A 21,209-nucleotide genomic window follows, 5' to 3' on the forward strand; every position below is an offset into this window, starting at 1 on the left:
ATACCGGGTGTTCCACAAATGTCGACCAGAAAAGAACGCCGAAAACGTGTGAAAATGAACTTCACACCACTGTACAGCCAGTACCAGTGAAGATAGAAAGGCGGAACAAAAGAAGTCAAAAGGAACACCAAAGTCGCCCATCCGAAAAACACCAGGCGGCAGCTGCGCAACGCATGCGCATGAGGTTCCACAAAGGAGTGTCCCGCAAGACAAGTGAAGGGAAAGGGTAGCGATCGACAACGGTAGGGAGAAAAGAAGTAATGAAGCATGAAGTAACAATTGCACAGCGGGAAACAAACACCATGACTGAAGCAGTGAAGTCGAGAAAAGTAGTGCGGGGTTGCACAATCAGGGGAGGACGACGTAGGAAGAAGAAACACACCGAGAATGCAAGCAAAGTGGTCCGTGACGCTAGACAGGCAACAGACGCGTACATGGTTCGGGGCAGAAATGGCGGCGCTGGCGGTGCAGCGCATGGGGAGTCCCCAAACACAGTGGGGAGACACCGCAGCAAGAACAAAGCACGGTGCAACAAAAGAGAAAGACGACCGGACGGGGAATGGTACCTGCCAAGGAGACAACAAATGCGGGACGAGGGATTCCCCGTAGCAGAACCGAGGGGATGTCACACAGAGGTCGTGCGCCAGCAGGACAAACACAGCAAATACGGGCACAGGAGGTTATTGCCAATGAAAGGTGCATGTACAGATAGCACCACGTACCCCGTACAGACGTTGTTACAAACGTCGTGATGGGGCCCAATCAGCCTCTTAGAAATGAAGCCGGAGGCACATCGCTGGGTGGGAGGGGGCGAAAGGGTGCTGGAGTGTCGTACGGACCCCACCACTCCGTACGGTGGACGACACTATTGGACGAGGTCGGAAAGTGTCCAGCCCGATCACCAGGTCCACCGTCCCCAGACTTGACGCGGCTGCTTGCTTCCGAGCCCAACCCCAGCCGAACAACTCGAGTTCCTCCTCGGCCGCAGCCTTCCGCTCCGAAATCAACTGTGGTCTCACACCACCGCAGCCTCACACTGCCGCGTGGGTGTGAGACCGGGCCGAGCGAGAGTGGACAGACAAACTGCGTGGGTCAGCCGTGGAAGGAAGCTACGTGGGGGTATGCACGTCTGCTCAACTGCTGGGTCACCCCACATTGGTGTACACAAACACCACACGATCGTACGTAGTGCTCCCCGCGCCTCGAGCAAGACGGACGAAGTACGTGTTGTGGGTGACTGGATCAAGAATGAAGGACGCTACATGTGTTCCACGATGACAAGCCCCCAGAGTACATGGCCCCACCTGACGGCAGTGGTCAGGTAGTGAAGAGCACAGGCTCGGCTCGGGGAAGTCAGCTGATTGTACTACAGTGCCGTGCGGACGTGTGGACTGCAGGCGTCTGTTCTGCGTACACAGTGCTAGATTGGAAGTGCAGCGTCAGGGAGCGTGTCAGTGAAAGAGCCGGTGCGGTGGTGGTGTGCTTGACGTACGACAGTTGAGTATGTTGTTTCGAAGCCGTTGTGACCAGTGTGTGTGTCACCTGTGCACTGGAGTACAGTATTCTATAATTGCCACTGTCCTCACCGTACCAAGGAACGCTACACATTTGTAGAACTGAGGGACATGCGCATTTTATCTACGGCCTTGCAGATGGCAATAGTCGAGCAGCTGCACGCCTGTATCGCGAACGGTATCCGGACAGGCGACACCCCGACAGCAGGTTGTTTTCGAACGTGCACCGTACCCTTGGTGAATCGGGTGTGTTACGTGCAGGCCATCATGTAGTCACCCAAGGCATGTGCGCACCGGGGCGGTCGAGGAGGACGTAATTGCTCGCGTGGACGACACACCGTCCACTAGCACCCGTAGCATTGCACGTGCAGTGGGAGTATCACAGTCGACAGTGTGGCGTGTCCTTCATGATGATTTGCTGTATCCCTATTATCCACAGCGAGTCCACGCGTTGCTGATTGGGGATTACCCACGACGTGTGGAATTCTCTCAACGACTGTTGCAGTTTTGTACCGACGATCCCTGTTTTTGCGCCATGTGCTTTTCACGGACATCATTCACCCGTGAGGGCATCTTCAATTGCCGAAACAGCCATGTGTGGGATTATGAAAATCCACATGCAGCAGTCGAGGTCCACCATCAGACCCAGTTTGGAGTGAATATCTGGGCAGGTATCATCGATGAACAGATTATCGGCCCATACCTGCTGCCACCACGTTTAAATGGCCGTCTTTATCGCACCTCTCTTGCATCAGTCCTTCCAGAGCTGCTAGAAGATGTACCCCTCAACGTGCGACATCGCATGTGGTTTCAATTGGATGGAGTGCCTGCACATTTTGATGGCACAGTGCGAACTCTTTTGCACCTTTTGCAGCGCTGGATCGGCAGAACGAGCCCCGTCCTCTGGCCCGCCCATTCGCCTGACCTCACACCAATGGATTTCTTCTTCTGGGGCCATGTGAAAACACTCGTCTACGAGACCCCGGTGCCTGACCAGGAAACATTGGTAGCGCGGATACTTGCAGCATCGGCCGAGGATGTACCATGCCAGGAATTTTTGACAGGGTTCGCCAGAATTTCCTGCGACGCTGCAATGCCTGCATTGAATGTGGTGGTCGTCAATTTGATCAACTTTTGTAACAACGTCTGTACGGGCTACGTGGTGCTATCTGTACATGCACCTTTCATTGGCAATAACCTCCTGTGCCCGTATTTGCTGTGTTTGTCCTGCTGGCGCACGACCTGTGTGACATCCCCTCGGTTCTGCTACGGGGAATCCCTCGTCCCGCATTTGTTGTCTCCTTGGCAGGTACCATTCCCCGTCCGGTTGTCTTTCTCTTTTGTTGCACCGTGCTTTGTTCTTGCTGCGGTGTCTCCCCACTGTGTTTGGGGACTCCCCATGCGCTGCACCGCCAGCGCCGCCATTTCTGCCCCGAACCATGTACGCGTCTGTTGCCTGTCTAGCGTCACGGACCACTTTGCTTGCATTCTCGGTGTGTTTCTTCTTCCTACGTCGTCCTCCCCTGATTGTGCAACCCCGCACTACTTTTCTCGACTTCACTGCTTCAGTCATGGTGTTTGTTTCCCGCTGTGCAATTGTTACTTCATGCTTCATTACTTCTTTTCTCCCTACCGTTGTCGATCGCTACCCTTTCCCTTCACTTGTCTTGCGGGACACTCCTTTGTGGAACCTCATGCGCATGCGTTGCGCAGCTGCCGCCTGGTGTTTTTCGGATGGGCGACTTTGGTGTTCCTTTTGACTTCTTTTGTTCCGCCTTTCTATCTTCACTGGTACTGGCTGTACAGTGGTGTGAAGTTCATTTTCACACGTTTTCGGCGTTGTCTAGCTCTTCACGGAGGCATCTCTCGGCAAAGTGGAAGGGGAACTTTCGTCTCTATTTCATGGGAGGTATCTGTGGTTTTCGTTTGTACCCTACCTTTAGAATCACCCTGTATATGTTTATTATATTAATAAATACACACACATACATTATATATGAGAGTGAGAGAGAGAGGGGGAGAGAGAGATGGAGAGAGAGAGAGAGAGAGAGTCGCGGTAATTCAGTCGTTATGGCTTCTGACTAGCATGCAAGAGACCCGGGTTCGATTTCCGGCGGGGTAGCGATTGGGAGTTTTGCCACGTTTTCAAGCAGCTCCGGCGCCCACCTATAGCGTCGTATGAAGTGGGTACCTGGGGAAACTCTGGGGGGTAAAGGGGAACATTGGTGTGGTGCTGTTCACATCACCCTGGCCTGTGTCCCTTCATCAATATCATTCATATCGTCATTCATCCTCATAATCGCGGTTAGCCAAAAGAGGCAGAAAAGGGAAGTAAAATAAACCAAATGAATCCTCCGTATACCCATGAGTGTGTCGAGTGTCCCTTGAAATTATAGAAGTGAAGATTTTTCTTCTGATCATTACTTTTTGATAGACGATGATAATATGCTTTCATCAAGAGTAAATTTCAATCAAAACATTCTTGTGTATGTCAGACTTTATACATACATAAGTGCTCCCCTGTGCTTTGCACCACGCGATGAAGGCATATGTGGGGTGTGGAGTTTGGACCCCACACTTTCTTGATCACGGCCGGAGGCGGAGGCCCGTAGCCAGGAATTCTTTGTAGGGGGGGGGGGGGGCGAAGTCAATCCTAGAGGGGGAAAATTTTTAATAGATTGTGCCGCATTGGCAGATGTAGCAGGGTACACAGAAGAACTTGACACCTCCCCCCAAAAGAGTTTCTTGGTTAAATCTACAATAAAAATGTGCTTAGTAAACCTTTAAGATTATGTAGCAAGTCATAAGTTTCCGAAAATTACATTCTCCTGAATGTAACAATTAATATAATAAAGCGCAATGGCCGGGTAGCTCGAACGGGATAAATAAACTTGAAGTCATCCAGGTCGTCGCTCTACCTGTCATGGATCGATAATACATAATTTCTTCTGCGCTTTTAGAGTATGAGTATGTAGAATAGGAGAAACTCCTGAAATTATTGCTGCTTTTGCGCAAGATATTTATTATTATACTCTATCCCCTATCCGATAATTTAATGTTATGTATGTTTTCCTTGTATGAAGTAGACATTTTGCATTCGTACTTCCGTTCATCTTTTTTGTTTTGGTTACCACACTATCAAAATTATAATTCATGTAAATAAGAACTCCCTAGATTTTGCGAGACATGAAACCGAAGATGCTTTTTGTAATAACTATTCTCCATAAATGCGTATATATAAAACAAAGGGTCATATTTATAGCTATCGAAAAGTGTGATATGTAAAAATCAAAGCGTCAGTTATTAATAGAGTCGCTCAGAATAATTATGAATTTTTCTTTAACTGACTCAAAACAATAAAGCACTTAAATTGTAAAGTAATTAAAAAAAAGTAAAAAAGTAAAGTGCTCCCCTTTGCATAGCACCACGCCATGAAGGCGTATAGGGGGTGTGGTGGTAACGCCCCACACTTTCTTGATCCGGTCGTTGTTGGGGGTGATGTGATCAGCATCACGCCCCTGACCGCCTTTACTCCCCAGGGTTTCCCCCAGGTACCCATGTTATTCGACGCTGGGTGGGCGCCGGGGCCGCTTCCATCGTTAGAAAAGTTCCCGGATTTGAACCAGAATTTTTCTTTAACTGACTCAAAACAATAAAGCACTTAAATTGTTAAATTACAATTGACGTAAACAAATGCTGTGTATTTTTTTAGTTCAGTTTTTCTTTTTTGGTTAATGATCATATTTTCTTTAAAATCCTAGTTTTGCAGTACTGATTATTAATCGATCATGTTCCGGCATAATTTCGGAGATGAAGATGAAATTAAAGTTACAATTTAATATAACAGCAGCACATTCAGCATCAAATTTCCCATGTATTTAAAACACCTGTGGTAATGAAGTCCGTACGACCCACAATGTCTTTTTTCTATGGTATTTTACATATTTTAAAACATTCATTCCAAATTAAACCTTAATTAATCATATCATTTTCATTAGTTATTATCATTCCAAAATATTTGAATTTAGAAACTGAATAATTAACTTTTGTTAATCTGTATGCATTTTATAGTATTAGTTCAACTTTCCTGTCAAGATACATGTTGGAGGTACAAACAAAAAGAAGTAATTTTCGATGACTACAAAACTAAAAACAATATTCAACCTTTGTCTTGAGTCTTGACCGAGGGACCAGCAGGGCAATTATCTCCACTGAAAATCTTCCTTTACGGATGCGTATACGGTTCAAAGTTAAGGCCTCCTAAACTTTTTGGTGCTGTGCGTCCACAAATTACGCTGCGTATCATCCGTAGTTCCCAAAATACTGTCGGATTTCTACGTTGCGTGCAAAATTTAATGACTTCGACGTGTTTTTACTGCTGTGTATGCCCGTCTTTACACAGTGTCCCATAAATAACCTAGCCAATTAAAATTTGGGTTTAACCAAAGAGTAGAATATTTACAAATGTGTTTAGAATACTACAATAAAGCTTGAAGTTCTCATTGATATTAGTATTTATGAATAATTTATTTTTGCAGGTTACTGTTTCAGATCAAGGTGAACCTGAGATAGTAACAGAAGAAATTCAAGCAGAGAGAGCTAGTAAAGAAGAAGCCTTGCCTTATGACGAGGTATGTGCAGTAAATGTTTTAATGCATGCCTAGCAACATGTGTATAATTGCAGATTTAGTGAGTGTATGGGGGACATCAGTTTCATTTTGTGCATTTTGAATCCAAAGGTTATGCCGTGTACCGCTTCAATCATTTTGCGGTACCAACAGTTGACCATATTTTTAAATAAAGTGTTCAACCTTCTGGGTGTGTGTTTCAAAGAATTTGTCTGAATGTTACATGATATACAATATAACATAATATAATTTTATATAACATTACTGTAATTAATGGTTAAGTGGAAGAGAAGGTATTAATGCCTTAACTTCGCCATGTAAACAAAAGTCGTAAATAAATAAATAAACATTGTTTGAAACATACACCCACGGAAGGCTCAACATGCTATATATTTTAATCTAATTAATGTAATTCTAATAGCACACTTTTTAATATTTCTATGTTGCACGTGACTACAATTTATGATCATAATAAACCGGTTGTGTCCCATTTTTCTAATTAACAGGCAGACTATTGCATATTTACCGTAAAATATTGCAAATTTTAAGGTAACTACTAACAGTGTACAACCTCATATATTGGCTCTTAGTCCATGAGCCAGGACCTCAAATTTAGGCGTTCGGTACCACTCGGGCGGACGGGTTCTCATGATTTTTTTAAATATCTAGATGCCTAGAGATGGAAAATGGGTGATAGTATCTCATAACTCTGCTTTTTATATAATATTATTGAATTAGTAACCATAGCCGAAAAATAATGGTTTTTCATATTTTTTATAAAAAGCATATAAATTGAACACAATATTTGAATCAATATACTTAATTTCAACAGACTGATTACATTGAATATCATTTTACAATAATCATAATTATTAAGTGCAATAATATTAATAAAACCCTTATAATAAGAAGAAAACTTTATGGTATTCCTTATATACTGACATAGATTAAATGCATAACTTTTACTTACAATTTTCAATAATAATAGTTACGTATACGCATGTATGTTATGTTATGACTAGGGCTCGGAAGTTGAAGACCTATAAATTGCCAAAAAAAAGACCTATAAAAAGACCTAAAAATATAAAAAAAGGACCTTAAAACGGAAAAAAGGACGTATAAATGTGATCCCAATTAATTAATAACTTCAGTTTTAATTACATATTTAATGTATACGTATAGTCGTATACACAGTGCTGAAAGCTTCAAAACAAGACAAAGTTGCCACTTCCAGCGCAACCTTCCAGACAAGTTAAGGTTAAAGGACCTTGTACCGTACCTGCTTCAGTCGTCCAAAAATGTTTTTCTCTCGTTTCAGGGATGGTTCAAATATATATATTTATTTATTTATTTACTACAGAAAGTATGTTTAAGAGGTGATGGTGATGATCTGATGATTATTCGAATTGAGAATGGGCAGTGAAAACGTGGTCGAAAGAAGGTGGTTGCAGAAAAAAGCCGTAAGACCTAAAAAAGGACCAATAAGCCAAAAACGCCGAAAAAGGCAAAAAAAGGACAAATAAAACCCACTTTTTTCTGGCCTACAATGACCGAAAATGAACATATATTATGTTGGGCCTCGTCTTCGGACACTAGGAAAAAAAGGATATTTCCTCAACTTCCGAGCCCTAATTATTACTGAACATAAGCAAAATTTCATTATTTTCATTCATCACCATCTTCTGAATAGGTTGTAACGAGTGCACTCACGGTCCCCGAAATGACGTGTCAATCATACCCCGGCACGGGGCCAAACGTCGTTATGTGTACGGGAGACCGGTCGTGACTCTCGGTCCAGGTTTTCAAGTTCGGTACTGAGACGGTCGTTTATTGTCATACTATTGCGAGGCGGGGATAGATACCTTGAAATATTACACCGTTTTGGTTTACCTTTGGTATGTAGATTCGAACAATCATAAAACACTAATAGTATAATATCCGGTACCTGAAAAACGTCAAATAACAACACTGACGAACGGTAAAAAGTGAATATATATTGTAACAACAAAAAAATATTGCAATCAACAACTGTTTACAAAGCCTCCTCACTCTCACAACATTCACGCTATCTCTCTTTCACACACATGAGGTATTTTTACATGTGAAGTATGGATACAAATCATGGATCTCATTAACATATCATTCCTTTTAATTTTTTAAGCCTTTATATGAATTTAGGGCATTTGTCTGCCAGCTCCCGTGCTCTTTTAAATTAACTTAAGTGCCAGCCCTCGGAAAGCGGTTAACTAAGACAATTGGGTCGGCGTGGTTAAATCTTTCGTTCGAATGAACGTGTGCATCGAGTCGTAAGCACGACATTATACAAGTTTCTCGGAAGGGGGTATTACACACAAGCCTCTCTCGTCCAATGAGAACAACTACTCAATTACATAGTGATGCAAAAACTTAATTGGCTCCAGCTGCCGGAATACACTAATCAATCGTCGGCGCGAGCAAAAATTACCTTAAAAACCACTATGCAACAAATAATACTACTTCATGCGCACGACCTTGCAATAAAATTTACACTTTCCACAATTAAAAGGGACTCGTCAGTCAAGTATTGACAAATCAAATGGCGCGACGGGGCGGTCGGTTACACAAAAAATGGAGCACACTTTGACAATTTATACTAAATATTAAAGAAATGAAATGGAGCTTCTAACCCTGAATGCAGACAATTAAATTAGCACATCTGAACATGAAATAACTCTTTTTTATAACAATACCAAAAATTATCAGACGCGGGGGTTAGGTTCGGGGTTTCCTGAGTAACTTTGCGAATAAGTGAGACTTCGGCGTTAACTGTACGGTGTTGATACTGACGACGCACGTTTACATGGACATGAGACCCTCTGAAGTATACTGTACCAGACTCTGCTACATGGCGTGGTCATTCATCTCTCCTGGACGCGGGACTTGCACACGGTTCCTTTGTGGCGAAATTGTCCTCCGAGGTCGATCGCGACGAAGAATAATTGCGACGATCTGGTGTACTTGCACCTCCTTAGTACTTCGGGCGTTCCTCTTGTCACTAGCATCGGGTGTACGTGGTCACGCGTCGGTTCGGAATCTCTCTGGTGACGGGCTTCGATTCGGCGTCGTTCTGGAAGCGTCGTTCTGGAGTCGTCCTTCAATCTCTCCCTCTGGCTTCGATCGGCGTCGTTCTGGAGTCGTCCTTCAATCTCTCTCTCTGGTGACGGGCTTCGATCGGCGTCGTTCTGAAGACGTCCTTCGGGCTTTGGGCAGTGTTTGGCTTTGATGTCGTCTTTGGCGTTGGCTGACTGGCTTCATCGGAAGATGGCGATGCCTCGTTGCGGGGTCAGGGAAGTCGACAGACTCCCTTCTCAATCTCCTTTAGCCGCCCATGATTATGTAGTTAACGCTTGGCAAAAAACAAATCACCGCGTAATCTTCACCAAAATAAGGCGCACACTGGTAACTCCCTATCTGCAACTCGCTCGCGGTACGTAAGGAAACAAAGTCCAAGGACACAAAACAATAATCACGCGAGAGTGTAGCGCGGAGATGCTCTCTCGGTGAAATCCGGGTAAAAACTGTCTCTGGGGTGGTAGCACCGCATATATATAAGAGATTCAAATTCGTCCGTTGAAACCCACGCTAAGGTGGCTTCGCTTCGCTTTCTCAGGGGATGGAAATGACCTCTGTCCATTGTCTTGAAAGGCGCGGTCGGCGACGCGTCCTGGATCCTTTCAGGCTTGGGCTCCAGCTGATTTCTCTGGTCATACGTGAAGATGGGTTCGAACGCCTGCTGCGACTCGAGCCCGGTAGCGGCGAAAATAATCTTTCCTTATCTCCGTGTTGGTGCAAATATGTCATGTTCTAAGCCGAAAAAGGCAGTTCCGCTGTCACTCAAGAAAAACCCGGCTCCAACTCCCGACGTCTGGCTCGGATACAAGTTTATCCACAAAATAAAATACCCCACACATTTATATTTGAACATAAAATGAATCAATAAACAAAAAATAATTTATATCGAACTGCGTTTCACATGTCACTAGATACCGTGACAAGGTGTCATCACTCATTGATTATTACACTAGGGAAGTCTGCGCTTATCAGTGCACTTGATGTTACTTAGACAGTAGACACACGTTGGTAGTTTGAAGTTCCAAGTTTTGTTGTAAGCTAGTTGATCTGACACAGTTTGAGGTGCTGTCTGCCACTTCGTCCAATCTGTTACCAGCTGCTATATTCCATCGTGTTATTTCAATGCCATCCTCTCCCAGTTGGACTATGTGTACATGGATCATTCAGAAGACATCTCTTTCTTATAGTGCTTTGATAATTCACACGTTAGGCATGTTTCTTGAGGCAGTTCCTCCAAGGTGGAAGCTACCTCATTCTTCTTTGCACAGAATAGATGACATTCCAAATCATTCACATAATGTACGGAAGATTTTGGGTGCATTTCAGATGTGATTTTGCACCATGTATCTCTACAGTTTACGAACAGTGTTTTATTCAGAAGTTTTACAAAATGCTATGGTTTCCTACACTCGTTAACAAGAAATACAATGAGAGTAGTTTTATTCGTTCACTTTGTGACAATCTGGGAAGATGAGATGCTCTGTGACTGGTGCCCGATTTCTTCCCTTCTGATTGTCCTTTTGTTGTTCTTTATGGACGTCTCATTGTACGTATCAAAATCAACATTGATTCTTGGACTTTTGTTTCCTTCCCGCAAAGCCATGGACAAGGCAGATATAACCACCATCACGAAAGTTTGACTCCTCATCTTTTACTCTCTGAAGAAGAGCCATACCACCAATCGCCGTGGCTGAATTTCCAGACACTTCCTCAGTAGGGATAACATTTTTCTGCAAGTATGTCTCTAAAGCAACTTTATTTGTCTTTCATAACAGACCATCTGGAGTTATTAAACCCGTGGTAAAGATTCTAAGAGAAGATCCATTTTAAGATTCGGATTCTGTCCTCTCGCAATAATTCAACCAAATAATGCCTCGTCTGATAAATTGACTTCCCATTGCTGCCCACTGCCCTCTTCTTGGATATAATACACATGGTTTATTATTCATTTCCTCTGGGCCATGAAACTTCTTAGTGGGTGGATTATTGGCAAGACTCACAATTTTAAAGCACGCTGCGCCAAAACAATTGAGGGCTCAAGAGAAAAAGAAGAAATAACTTGACGAAAACCATATACAACACATGTTTATGCAACTGAAAGAACATTCAGAGAGGAGATACAGTACAATATGGATTAGAAGAGGTAACAGAAAAACCCTGCAGTCGCTTGGCCCAATGATCACATGATGTGCATCATGATAGAGCAGCTCAGAAACGGACATGGTCATAGCAGTAACTCGCCCCTAGTGCGGTGTGTGATCTCGAATGGCCAACACAGCTGCACATCTGCGTGGCATGGACTCCATGAGGTGATCGATAAGTGCTTGGGGGATTCCTCGAAACTCTTCACTTATGGCAACCTTCAGCTCTAAAAGGTTTGAGGGAGGTGTCGGCCTACCTGCAATGCTTTTAACAAGCTCATCCCAGACATTTCAATAAGATTTAAGTTTAGTAATCATGCTGGCCACTCCATACTCTCAATTCCCTTGTCATCTGGCATGTTGTGCACTAACAGAACTCTCAGAGGACGAACGTTATCGTCGATGAAAAGGATACGATCACCAATTTCATTTGCGCACGGTACGGAAAAAGGACTGAGAATCTCGTCTATATACACTAGAGACCATCAAACTGCCATTTTGGATAATGTAGAGGTCCATACATCCAACAATTTTGATTCCAGCCCATACCATCAGTCCAGCACCTTCATTTTGGAATGTTTCTTACACAAAAGCAGGATTTCTGCATGTTACACATTCCCTCCAGATTAGGCACGTTTATTGCCAGGCTGGAAACTGAACCCCTACTCATCGGAGAGCAGCGCTCAACTCCATTCGGTGTGGCTCCAATTGCGATGATCTTCAACCAAGTTTCTACTACGGGCTGAAAACTTCAAGGTGTTGTGCGGCCATCTTCACGAAGGTCATTGCAGACAGTTTGAGATGACACCTGCACCCTGTTGCTGTGAGAGGGGCATGTTGGAGTTTCGTTGCATTGTGTCATTTGTTTCAACGGGTTGTTAACAATAGGTACTCGTCGTCTTTTGCTGTTGTTGCTCACAAATGGTCTTGGCCTTACCTTCATTGCTCATTTCCCGTCATTTCGAACTGAATCTACAGGCGGGAAAGGACACTTTCAGGATACACTCCAAGGGCTCTCACTGCATCTGTCCAGCTTCCATCGTTCCTGTCTCCCATGACATCGATTCTGGCATTGTAATCACTTGCCCTCGTTCCTCCATGAATTCTTACACTGTCTTCAGACGGCTAGTGTCATTCTCACAGCTGCACACTTCAGTTGTCAAGTCAGGTATAAAGACTTCAATGATGAGCAAATAGCCAGTGGAATCCTGTAGTGGTGTTAAATCCCGTCCAACTTGTTAATTAAATTATTAAAATATTGATATATTTTAATTGTTGTAATTGTTATAATCATAATTATTATCATGAACATTAATAATTTATATAAAAATTACTGTAATTGTTATTTCTAATAGTAAAAGTCATAATATTAAAAATTATCGATAACTTTCCATTTACATCAACGTATCTTGGGAATGGAGTGATAACACACAGAAATAAAGAGTTATGACATGCTATCACATATTTTCCATCTTAGGCATCCTAACCTTACCAAAAAATCATATGAGAGCCCATCCCCCCCGAGTGGTACCGACAAGTTGCCTGGCTCAAGGCCTATCTATCACTTCACAATTTTCTGATTAAGGGGATTCTAAAGCCATGCCAAAGCATAGGCCCAAATTTCAATGGATAACCGTACAGCTAATATAAATGTGGCAAGGAAGAAATTTTCCGATATTGATGAGTACAGATGGCGCTGAAATGGTAGTTTTGTCAATACCAGTGCATTTTTTTCTTTTATGACTAGAAAGGAAGATTTCGTTGTGAAACAAAGATGAAGATCACAGGCTCTTCCCGCAAGTATCTGAAATACTGTGTGAAAAAAATGAAAACATTTCGTTCCTTCAGAAAGTAGTGGTTATCATTAAAATTTTTGTTGTAGCGTTTCGTCGCAATACAGTCAGAGGGTATTTTTTTATACGATAAAATGAAAACTAATGTAAGTCTGTAAAATATTAATTGTAAATTTGATGACAAATGATCTTATTTTTATTCAAATTGCAAATGTTTTTTAGACTGCTGAATACCAAATTACTTTAATAAATTTGAAGCCATGAAATAAACTCTTAAGTGTAGTCTATAATTTGAATCTAATGTTTTGCATCAGATTATTTGCTATAGCTATGCTATTGAATCATGTCTCTAAATCTGTGCACAGACGCAAACGTTAATGTTGGAATTGTTAGGAACCTCGTGGCAAGCTCTCATTTCATAAATTGATGTCTCTTGCAGTTTGCCATTTATATTCTTTCCATCAAAATGATAAATGATTTATCTTGTTTTACACCTTGAAAAATTGTGTAATTTTAAGCATTGTGTGCATGCCTAGTGAGAGAAGAGAATATCGACTTTGCATCACTACATTTATCAGTCCCTAACTACGCACAAACATTCCTTAAAAATTGAAACAATGTCGTCACCCGCAGCACTCTTTAATAATATGTTGTTTTTTTATCTACAGAAGTCAAAGTGGGCAATAAAATGCTGTGGAAATATAACTTTATAGTCAAGTCGGTATGATAATTTACCAACATGCTAAATGGTCCCTGGTTCGCTTCTCATCAATGGTAGACTTTTACAGTGCAGTGCCAACTAGTGTATGCTTAGAATGGAATTAATTACACATTTAGAAACGTCTGTTATTTTTAATAAAAATGTAATGGTTTTGAGAGTAACTACTACTTGACATTAAATTAATTAGAAAATGTGGAAAGGCATGTGGACGAGCCATAAATACAAAAAAGACGTAGAGAGTTGATACGAGCATATTGTTGTGTATGGAATTGATTTCAGTATAGTTCTTGCTTTGTGTTGAAAACTAAATGTGAAAATCCTTAACAACCACGTCATTATAAATTTGTTTTAAAATCTGTGTCTATGTATAAGAATAGCGAAACGAATGATCTTACGACCACATTTAGCACATCGCTTTTCGGCCAATCAGTATCGTCCCGATTTACATTTGTAGTATGCATACGTTGTGTTAAAGGATAACAGTCTGTTTCATTTTTATTCTAGGATTCCAGAACAATATCTCTTTAGATACAAATTAAATTAAACATATTAATAGGTGACAATGCCAACTTATGTAAACAAACTCGAAATCACCTTTAGTTTAAAATGTAGAGTCATCCTAATTTACAGTCACTCTAAAAGTAGGTATGGTCTAACAGCCCCATGTTTGGTTTCCAAGTGTAAAATTATTTTGTGAAAAAGAAAACATGTAAGACGTTTTTAGAAATTAGCGGGTCAAATTATGGATAGAAAAGTCGTATCCACTTCCCACATTCCATGTATTCGAGAATATGCATTGTTACACAAGATTAAAAGAAAGTTACGTCAAAATGCGGATTCGAACACACACATGTTGGAGCTTCATTGGTAACTACAAAATAAAAAAAGGTTCTTTGACCGGGCTCGAACACGCATCCTCTAGATCGTGAAGCCGTAACACTGACCACTTTTTTTTTTATATACCGCGTGAGGCACCTAAAAGTACCACCTGAAATAGCGAAGAAACCAGAAACAGTAGCGATGTGAGGTTTGCGGGAAACAATAATATCAAATGAGGCTCGTAAATCGGAGGTATGGGGTGGGTCGAAAAATATCGACAAATGGGGCATCTGGAGCAAAGTCATATTTTTTTTTAATGGAACGATATACAATAACATGCATAATATAAAAGAGCACACGCAGAGAAACACAACGCCGTTGGTCTCATGCATCTACTGCACATAGGAACGAAGATATGGCCATGTGAAATTATCGATTGCTTAAAATTCTGTGGTCGACATGAACTTGCTCTACGAGGACATAATGAAAGAGAACAATCTTTAAACAGAGGCATCTTCCCAGATTTATTATCCCTTCATAGAAGAGGTAACTTCGTGTTCTTTATTGTAGTGAAGAGTTGAAAAACATAAACTCTATCAGTAGATTGCATTCATTTTTTATTTAAAATTATTTAGAGGGTACCTTTTCAAAAACAGTAAAAATGACAAACATAGTTTTAATAACTCCAGTGGCAACAGCTGAATCTGAACGATGTTTCAGCACATTGAAGCGTATTAAAACCTGCTTAAGAAATGCAATGGGACAAGACAGACCAAATGCCTTGGCACTTGCTTACAATAGAGATAGAATACATTTCAAACATAGAGGGCTTCAACGAAAAAGTAATAACAAAATTTGCTGAGCAGAAGAACAGGAGTCAACGTTCGTAGAAAGGTATGTTTCACAACAATACCTGTTTCTTTTGTAATCATGTGAATTGTCATTATATTTTAAATTCTTTAAAAAAATAAGTTTATGTATTGTTATACAGATTAAGATGTTAAAAAATGATCACAGGCGTGTTTCGCATGAAGAAGCGACAAGACGCTCACACATGGACTCCCAAATATTTTTGAATTTTCAATCCATTCGTAGACACTCCATTGCAGAAAAACATTCTGATTCTGTGCTGAAAGTTATCAATGGATTTCGGCCCTGATACACCTTCAGATAACAAAACACGGATTACTGAACGCTGCTCCTCTTTGGTGGAAACGGAAAGACCAGCTTTATCGAAACAGGGACAATGCAACTAACCGAGCTACTTGCAACCTTCACAGCAGTGAGAAACTATTCTTGGTGATGCGCTCGAAAAGGCGTTTCAATAGAACCACAAATCGAACTGCACTGAGCATAATTATTGACTCACACTCGTACTTATTACACGTTTTTCTCTTATGTTGCTATGACGTTTGGTCTGTCTTCGGGAGGTTACTTTTTTAAAGTCATCGGTTACGGTTAGTTTCGGAAAGGAATTCGGTTACAGTTACTTATTTTGTGAAGTATTCTCAGTTATAGTTTCTTGAAAACTAACTTTTACAGTTAATTTATTCCAAAAAAAATATAACTCTAGTAACAGTCTTCTATGAACCGTTAAGTGGATTGTTCTTTTCTGAAATAATCACTAAGGAATGCCAAAATTAAATTATAATAAGCCTCGTATGTTTAAACATGAAAATATGGGAGGGGGGGGAATTCGAAATAAAGCATGCAAAACATTTGGGTGCATAAAATGTGTAAATATATATATATATGAAGGGTATAGGGAAAAAAAAGATGAATATCACAAGAAACTGGAATGGAGTTAAATGAATTTTAATGTTTGAAACGCTCTTAGATCTACAATATGGCTTAGCACTGTATGAAAGTTTTACATAATCTGAAGCATTATATTGTTTAACTAATGATATAACAGTGTGTCTAATAATTAGAGCTAGGAATTTTAGGTGCAAAAATTTGCCAATACAGGTGCAAAAAAGGTGCCAATTTTTGTACAAAAAAGGTGCTAAAATAGGTGATAATTTTCAGATGTAAAATTTATTGTGAGCAGTACATACATATATGATTCAACTTGTCTGGATAAACACATAGAGTATTCTCTGGTTTTAAATCGTTTAATATAACTAAGCACAGAAAATTCTCTAATACATTAGAAAGCGACATAAAGGAAAACATGCTTCTTCTTACTTGCTTAGAATTAGTCATCTAGAAAACTGTTAAAATAGATTACATTCAAAATTTCTATGTTCTTCTGAATGAGGCTACATCTACTGTCACTAAGCAGATACTTGTAAGTTGAAAAAGAACGTTCAACGTCAACAGACACAAGTGGTGCGTATTTTGTTTTCAACCGGTAATCTACATCCTTGTTGGTTGCGACTTCTTGAACATCAGGGGTTTTGGCTAAACTTTGTTCTAACTTCTCTTTCCCGACCCCTTGCAGCTCTCATTGCACATCCATCAAAACAGCCCACTGTGCTTCCTTTTCAGGACACTGCTCCTCCAGTTTTGTGATTGCAGTAGTAAGGAAAGAGAAGCCATGTACAATATAGAGTTCATCTTGCAATTCCTGTTTAAGTGCAAGTTTTTTGGCTTTTTCTACAGCTGAGGAATCACTAGGCAAAGCATCTAAAAATTTTGATATTGTATGGAAATGATTGCAAATAAACACTGCAGCTTTTAACCATGTACCCCATCTAGTGAGGATGGGAGAGGGTGGTAGTGGAAGTTTCGTAATTTGCACGTACTTCTGTATTCTAGGAGCCTTTTTCAGTATTTTCTTAATGCTAGAAACAAATTCGTTCACATATGTATATTCATCTTTAAGAGCTTCACAAACTCGATGCAAAGCATGAACAATGCAGGTCACATGTTTTAAGTTAGGATACATATTCTTCAGATTAGAAAATGTAGCTAACATGTAAGATGCTTGGTCTGTAAGAACTAACCACACTCTATCATATTTTACGCCCTCCGGCCACAATACAAAACATGCATCATTGAAACTTTGCATTACACTTGCATTATCTGTTTTGTCGAGAAAATAAGTTTTTAAAAGCATGGGTTTCACTTGATGTCCATTGAGAGGTGCTACTAAAATGTTCAAAACTTACCTCTTTTGCCTATCTCTGGTTTCATCTAGTATGAAATAGACTGGATGGTCAGCTACTACTTGCCTGATCTGCAAGATTTGAGCTTCATAAAGAGGTTGAAGCTAAGATTTCCTTAAGGTGCTCTCATCTGGAACTGACTTCCCAGTATATTTTTGCAAATATGATTTCATGACAGGATTGTTAAGTTTCGCTATAAATGTCCTTGCTGTCTCACTGTAAAATTCATTTTTATTTCTGGAACTCGAAGATGCAAGTGCCTCACCAATGAATTGCTGTCGCTTCCAACCTTTACCATCTCGTAGTTCTTTATTCCTAATGTGCTTCCCACTTTGTAGATGCTGCACAACCCGAGTGCGTTGGTGTTTGTCATCAACAGCAATAGAAATATCACACCTCAGAACAGATCCATCACTCTGAATGCCATCACCGCTAAACTGTTTAACAATGTCCTGCAGTTTCCCAACATTTACTTTATGTTTTGGCATGGTGAACAAGCAAATCCGATGCATCGATCAGTCGATCACAGACTGCAGTTACCTTGCTCACTGAGACGGGAGAAGGAAACTAAACCAAAACAGCTTTCCTACAACAATTCGTAAACAATACAGCATAGGACAAAAAGAGCACAACTTATAGCAATTGTAACGCGTCATTGTTGGCACTGTTTAAAGTCCGCGTGCTTACTACATTAACGTCCAAGAACTGAAGAAAGCAGATTCATTGTTGTGCGGTAAACAAGAATCGCGTGCCAAGAAGCCGTGCCTCGAATGTGGGTGGCGTTAAACAGCGTGCGAGTTGTATTAAAAAAAATGATAAAGATGCAAAATGGGCGAAAAGGTGCAAAAGGTTCTGAGATTGTGAAAAGGTGGAAAAGGTTCTGAGATTGTGAAAAAGGTGCAAAAAGGTGCAACCGAAACACCATGAGTAGAGTTCAATACATGCTTATTTTGGGGATGAGTCATTTCTTTACCCATTTTCACACAAAAAAATTTAAGGTGCAGCACCTAAAATTCCTAGCTCTGCTAATAATGTAAAGACGAAGAACACATTTTTGGCAAAATTCGTTCTTAATGCACATTTTGGAGGTGAAAAATGAAGAATGTCCATTATTCGCACAGAAAAAAAGCAAAGAAAGATGAATGTCCATTAACTAACTAACTAACTCCCTAGCCTTCTTAAACCCGAAGGTTCATGGCTGCAGCAACATAGGCCTTCCATCTTTCCCTATCTTCAGCAAGATCTATATACTCTTTTCCATCCCTACCGATTTCTCTTAGGTCCATCTCAATGTTGTCCCTCCATCTTCGTCTTGGCCTTCCTACAGGTCTCTTACTATCAGGTTTCCCAACAAGAATCCTGTAAACTCCTCTTTCCTCTCCCATTCGTGCCACATGGCCTGCCCACCTAAGTCTTCTTGATTTAATTATTCTAATAATATCTGGACATGAATACAAATTATGTAGTTCTAAATTATGTAACCTTCTCCACTCACCTGTCTCCTCATCCCTTTTAGGTCCAAAGATTTTCCTAAGGATCTTATTTTCAAATACCCTCAATTTCTGTTCCTCTTTCAATGTAAGGGACCAAGTTTCACATCCATATAATACTACAGGCAAAATTACTGTTTTATATATTTTAACTTTTAGTTTCTTAGATATTAAACGAGAAGACAAAAGTTTATGAAGAGAGTAGTAACATGCATTTCCTGAATTAAGCCTACTTTTTATTTCCTCTTTAATATAAATTTCATTTGTTAATATTACTCCTAAGTATTTGAATTTGGAGACTGGTTCAAACGAGTTGTTATCAATAATTAGATTTTGATTATTACATAACACTTGGTTTCGGCCTGTAAGCATATATTTAGTTTTGTCTTTGTTAACTTCCAAACCTATCTCTTTAGCAGTTTTGAAAAATATTTTAGCATTATTCTTAATTGTATTCACATCATCCCCCAGTAAGTCTACATCATCTGCATATGCTAACAACTGAGTCACACCATTTAATTTTAGTCCTTCTTTAGTCTCTTTTACCTTCCTAACAGCATATTCCAGGGCAAAATTAAAGAGCAATGGAGATAATGCATCTCCTTGTTTTAACCCATCATGAATTGTAAATTTGTCAGACATATTAATACCCACACGAATTTTACTTTCTGTTTCACTGGTGCATACTTTTATCATACTAACAAGCTTCTTAGGTATTCCAAACTCTACTAATATATTATATAATTTATCTCTTTTGACCGAATCATATGCTTTTTTGAAATCAATGAATAGCTGATGGACATTTTGATTATATTCCCATTTTTTTCAAGTGTCTGTCTGATGTGAAAAATTTGATCTGTAATTGATCTGTTACGTTTAAATCCACATTGATAATCACCTATAATTTCATTAGCATATGGGGTTAGTCTTGTTAAAATAATGTTAGACAATATTTTATATGTTCTTGAGAGTAGAGAAATTCCACGGTAATTATTGCAGTTCATTTTATCACCTTTTTTAAACACAGGAACAATTATGGATTCTTTCCACTGTTGAGGGATTTCTTCTTTATTCCATATTAAACAAATTAATTTATGAATTTGACATATTAATGAATTTCCACCATATTTAATTAACTCGGCTGGTATTAAATCAATGCCAGGTGCTTTGTTATTCTTTAGCCTTTTAATTGCATCTTTAACTTCAGTCAAGTTAGGTTCTGGAACTAAAGGTTCTGCTGTGTGGACTTCATTTACTTCTGATTTATCTCCTATATGAACATTTAAAAGGTCATTAAAGTAGTTCTTCCATCTATTTAGAATATCTTTTGGGTCAGCTAGAAGATCACCATCTTTATCTTTTATCAAGTTTACTTTAGGTTGCCACCCCTTTCTAAACTCATTTACACCTTTATATAAATCTCTGATATTTTTATTTTTGCTGTTTGTTTCAATTTCGTTAATTTTGCTTTTCAAGTAATCTCTTTTTTTACTTCTAAACGTGCGGTTAACTTCTCGCTTTATTCTATTATAATTGTTTAGATTTGTATCATCAGAGTTATTTAACCACCTAAGTCTAGCCTGATTTCTTATTTCTATTAGATTATGACATTCATTATCAAACCATGGCTTACTTTTTCTCGGTTTATGGTATCCTATACTTTCTTTAGCTGCTGATTCTATTACATTACGTATGTGCTCCCAATTCTTATTTACGTCTGTTTCATTTATATTTTCATCATCATTTAAATCCTGCAAAACATCAAATCTATTTGACAGTTTAATTTGGTAATCTTTCTTAATTCTTTCATCAGTAAACTTTCCTGTATCAAATTTTAGAACTTTTAGATTTTGTTGCTTATGATTTATCACTGAGAGTCTTT

The 21,209-nt window shown here is 40.0% G+C and overlaps 2 protein-coding genes across 8 annotated transcripts in view; one reads left to right on the forward strand and one right to left on the reverse strand.

Annotated features, from left to right (window-relative positions):
* The window catches only part of LOC145983853 (prestin-like), a 327,363-nt gene that overhangs the window by 280,778 nt on the left and 25,376 nt on the right, over positions 1–21,209 (reverse strand). The window lies entirely within an intron of this gene.
* Positions 1–21,209, forward strand: part of CRMP (Collapsin Response Mediator Protein) — a 276,601-nt gene that overhangs the window by 107,953 nt on the left and 147,439 nt on the right. For all 4 annotated transcript variants that reach the window (XM_083116907.1, XM_083116909.1, XM_083116908.1 and 1 more), the window contains one exon: positions 6,053–6,145. In XM_083116907.1, coding sequence (XP_082973033.1) covers positions 6,053–6,145 — 93 coding nt within the window. The remainder of the gene's footprint in view (positions 1–6,052; positions 6,146–21,209) is intronic.

Source organism: Lepisma saccharinum, chromosome 2 (genome assembly GCF_977018435.1).
Source record: "Lepisma saccharinum chromosome 2, izLepSacc3.1, whole genome shotgun sequence".
In the NCBI taxonomy this organism is placed as follows: Eukaryota; Metazoa; Arthropoda; class Insecta; order Zygentoma; family Lepismatidae; genus Lepisma; species Lepisma saccharinum.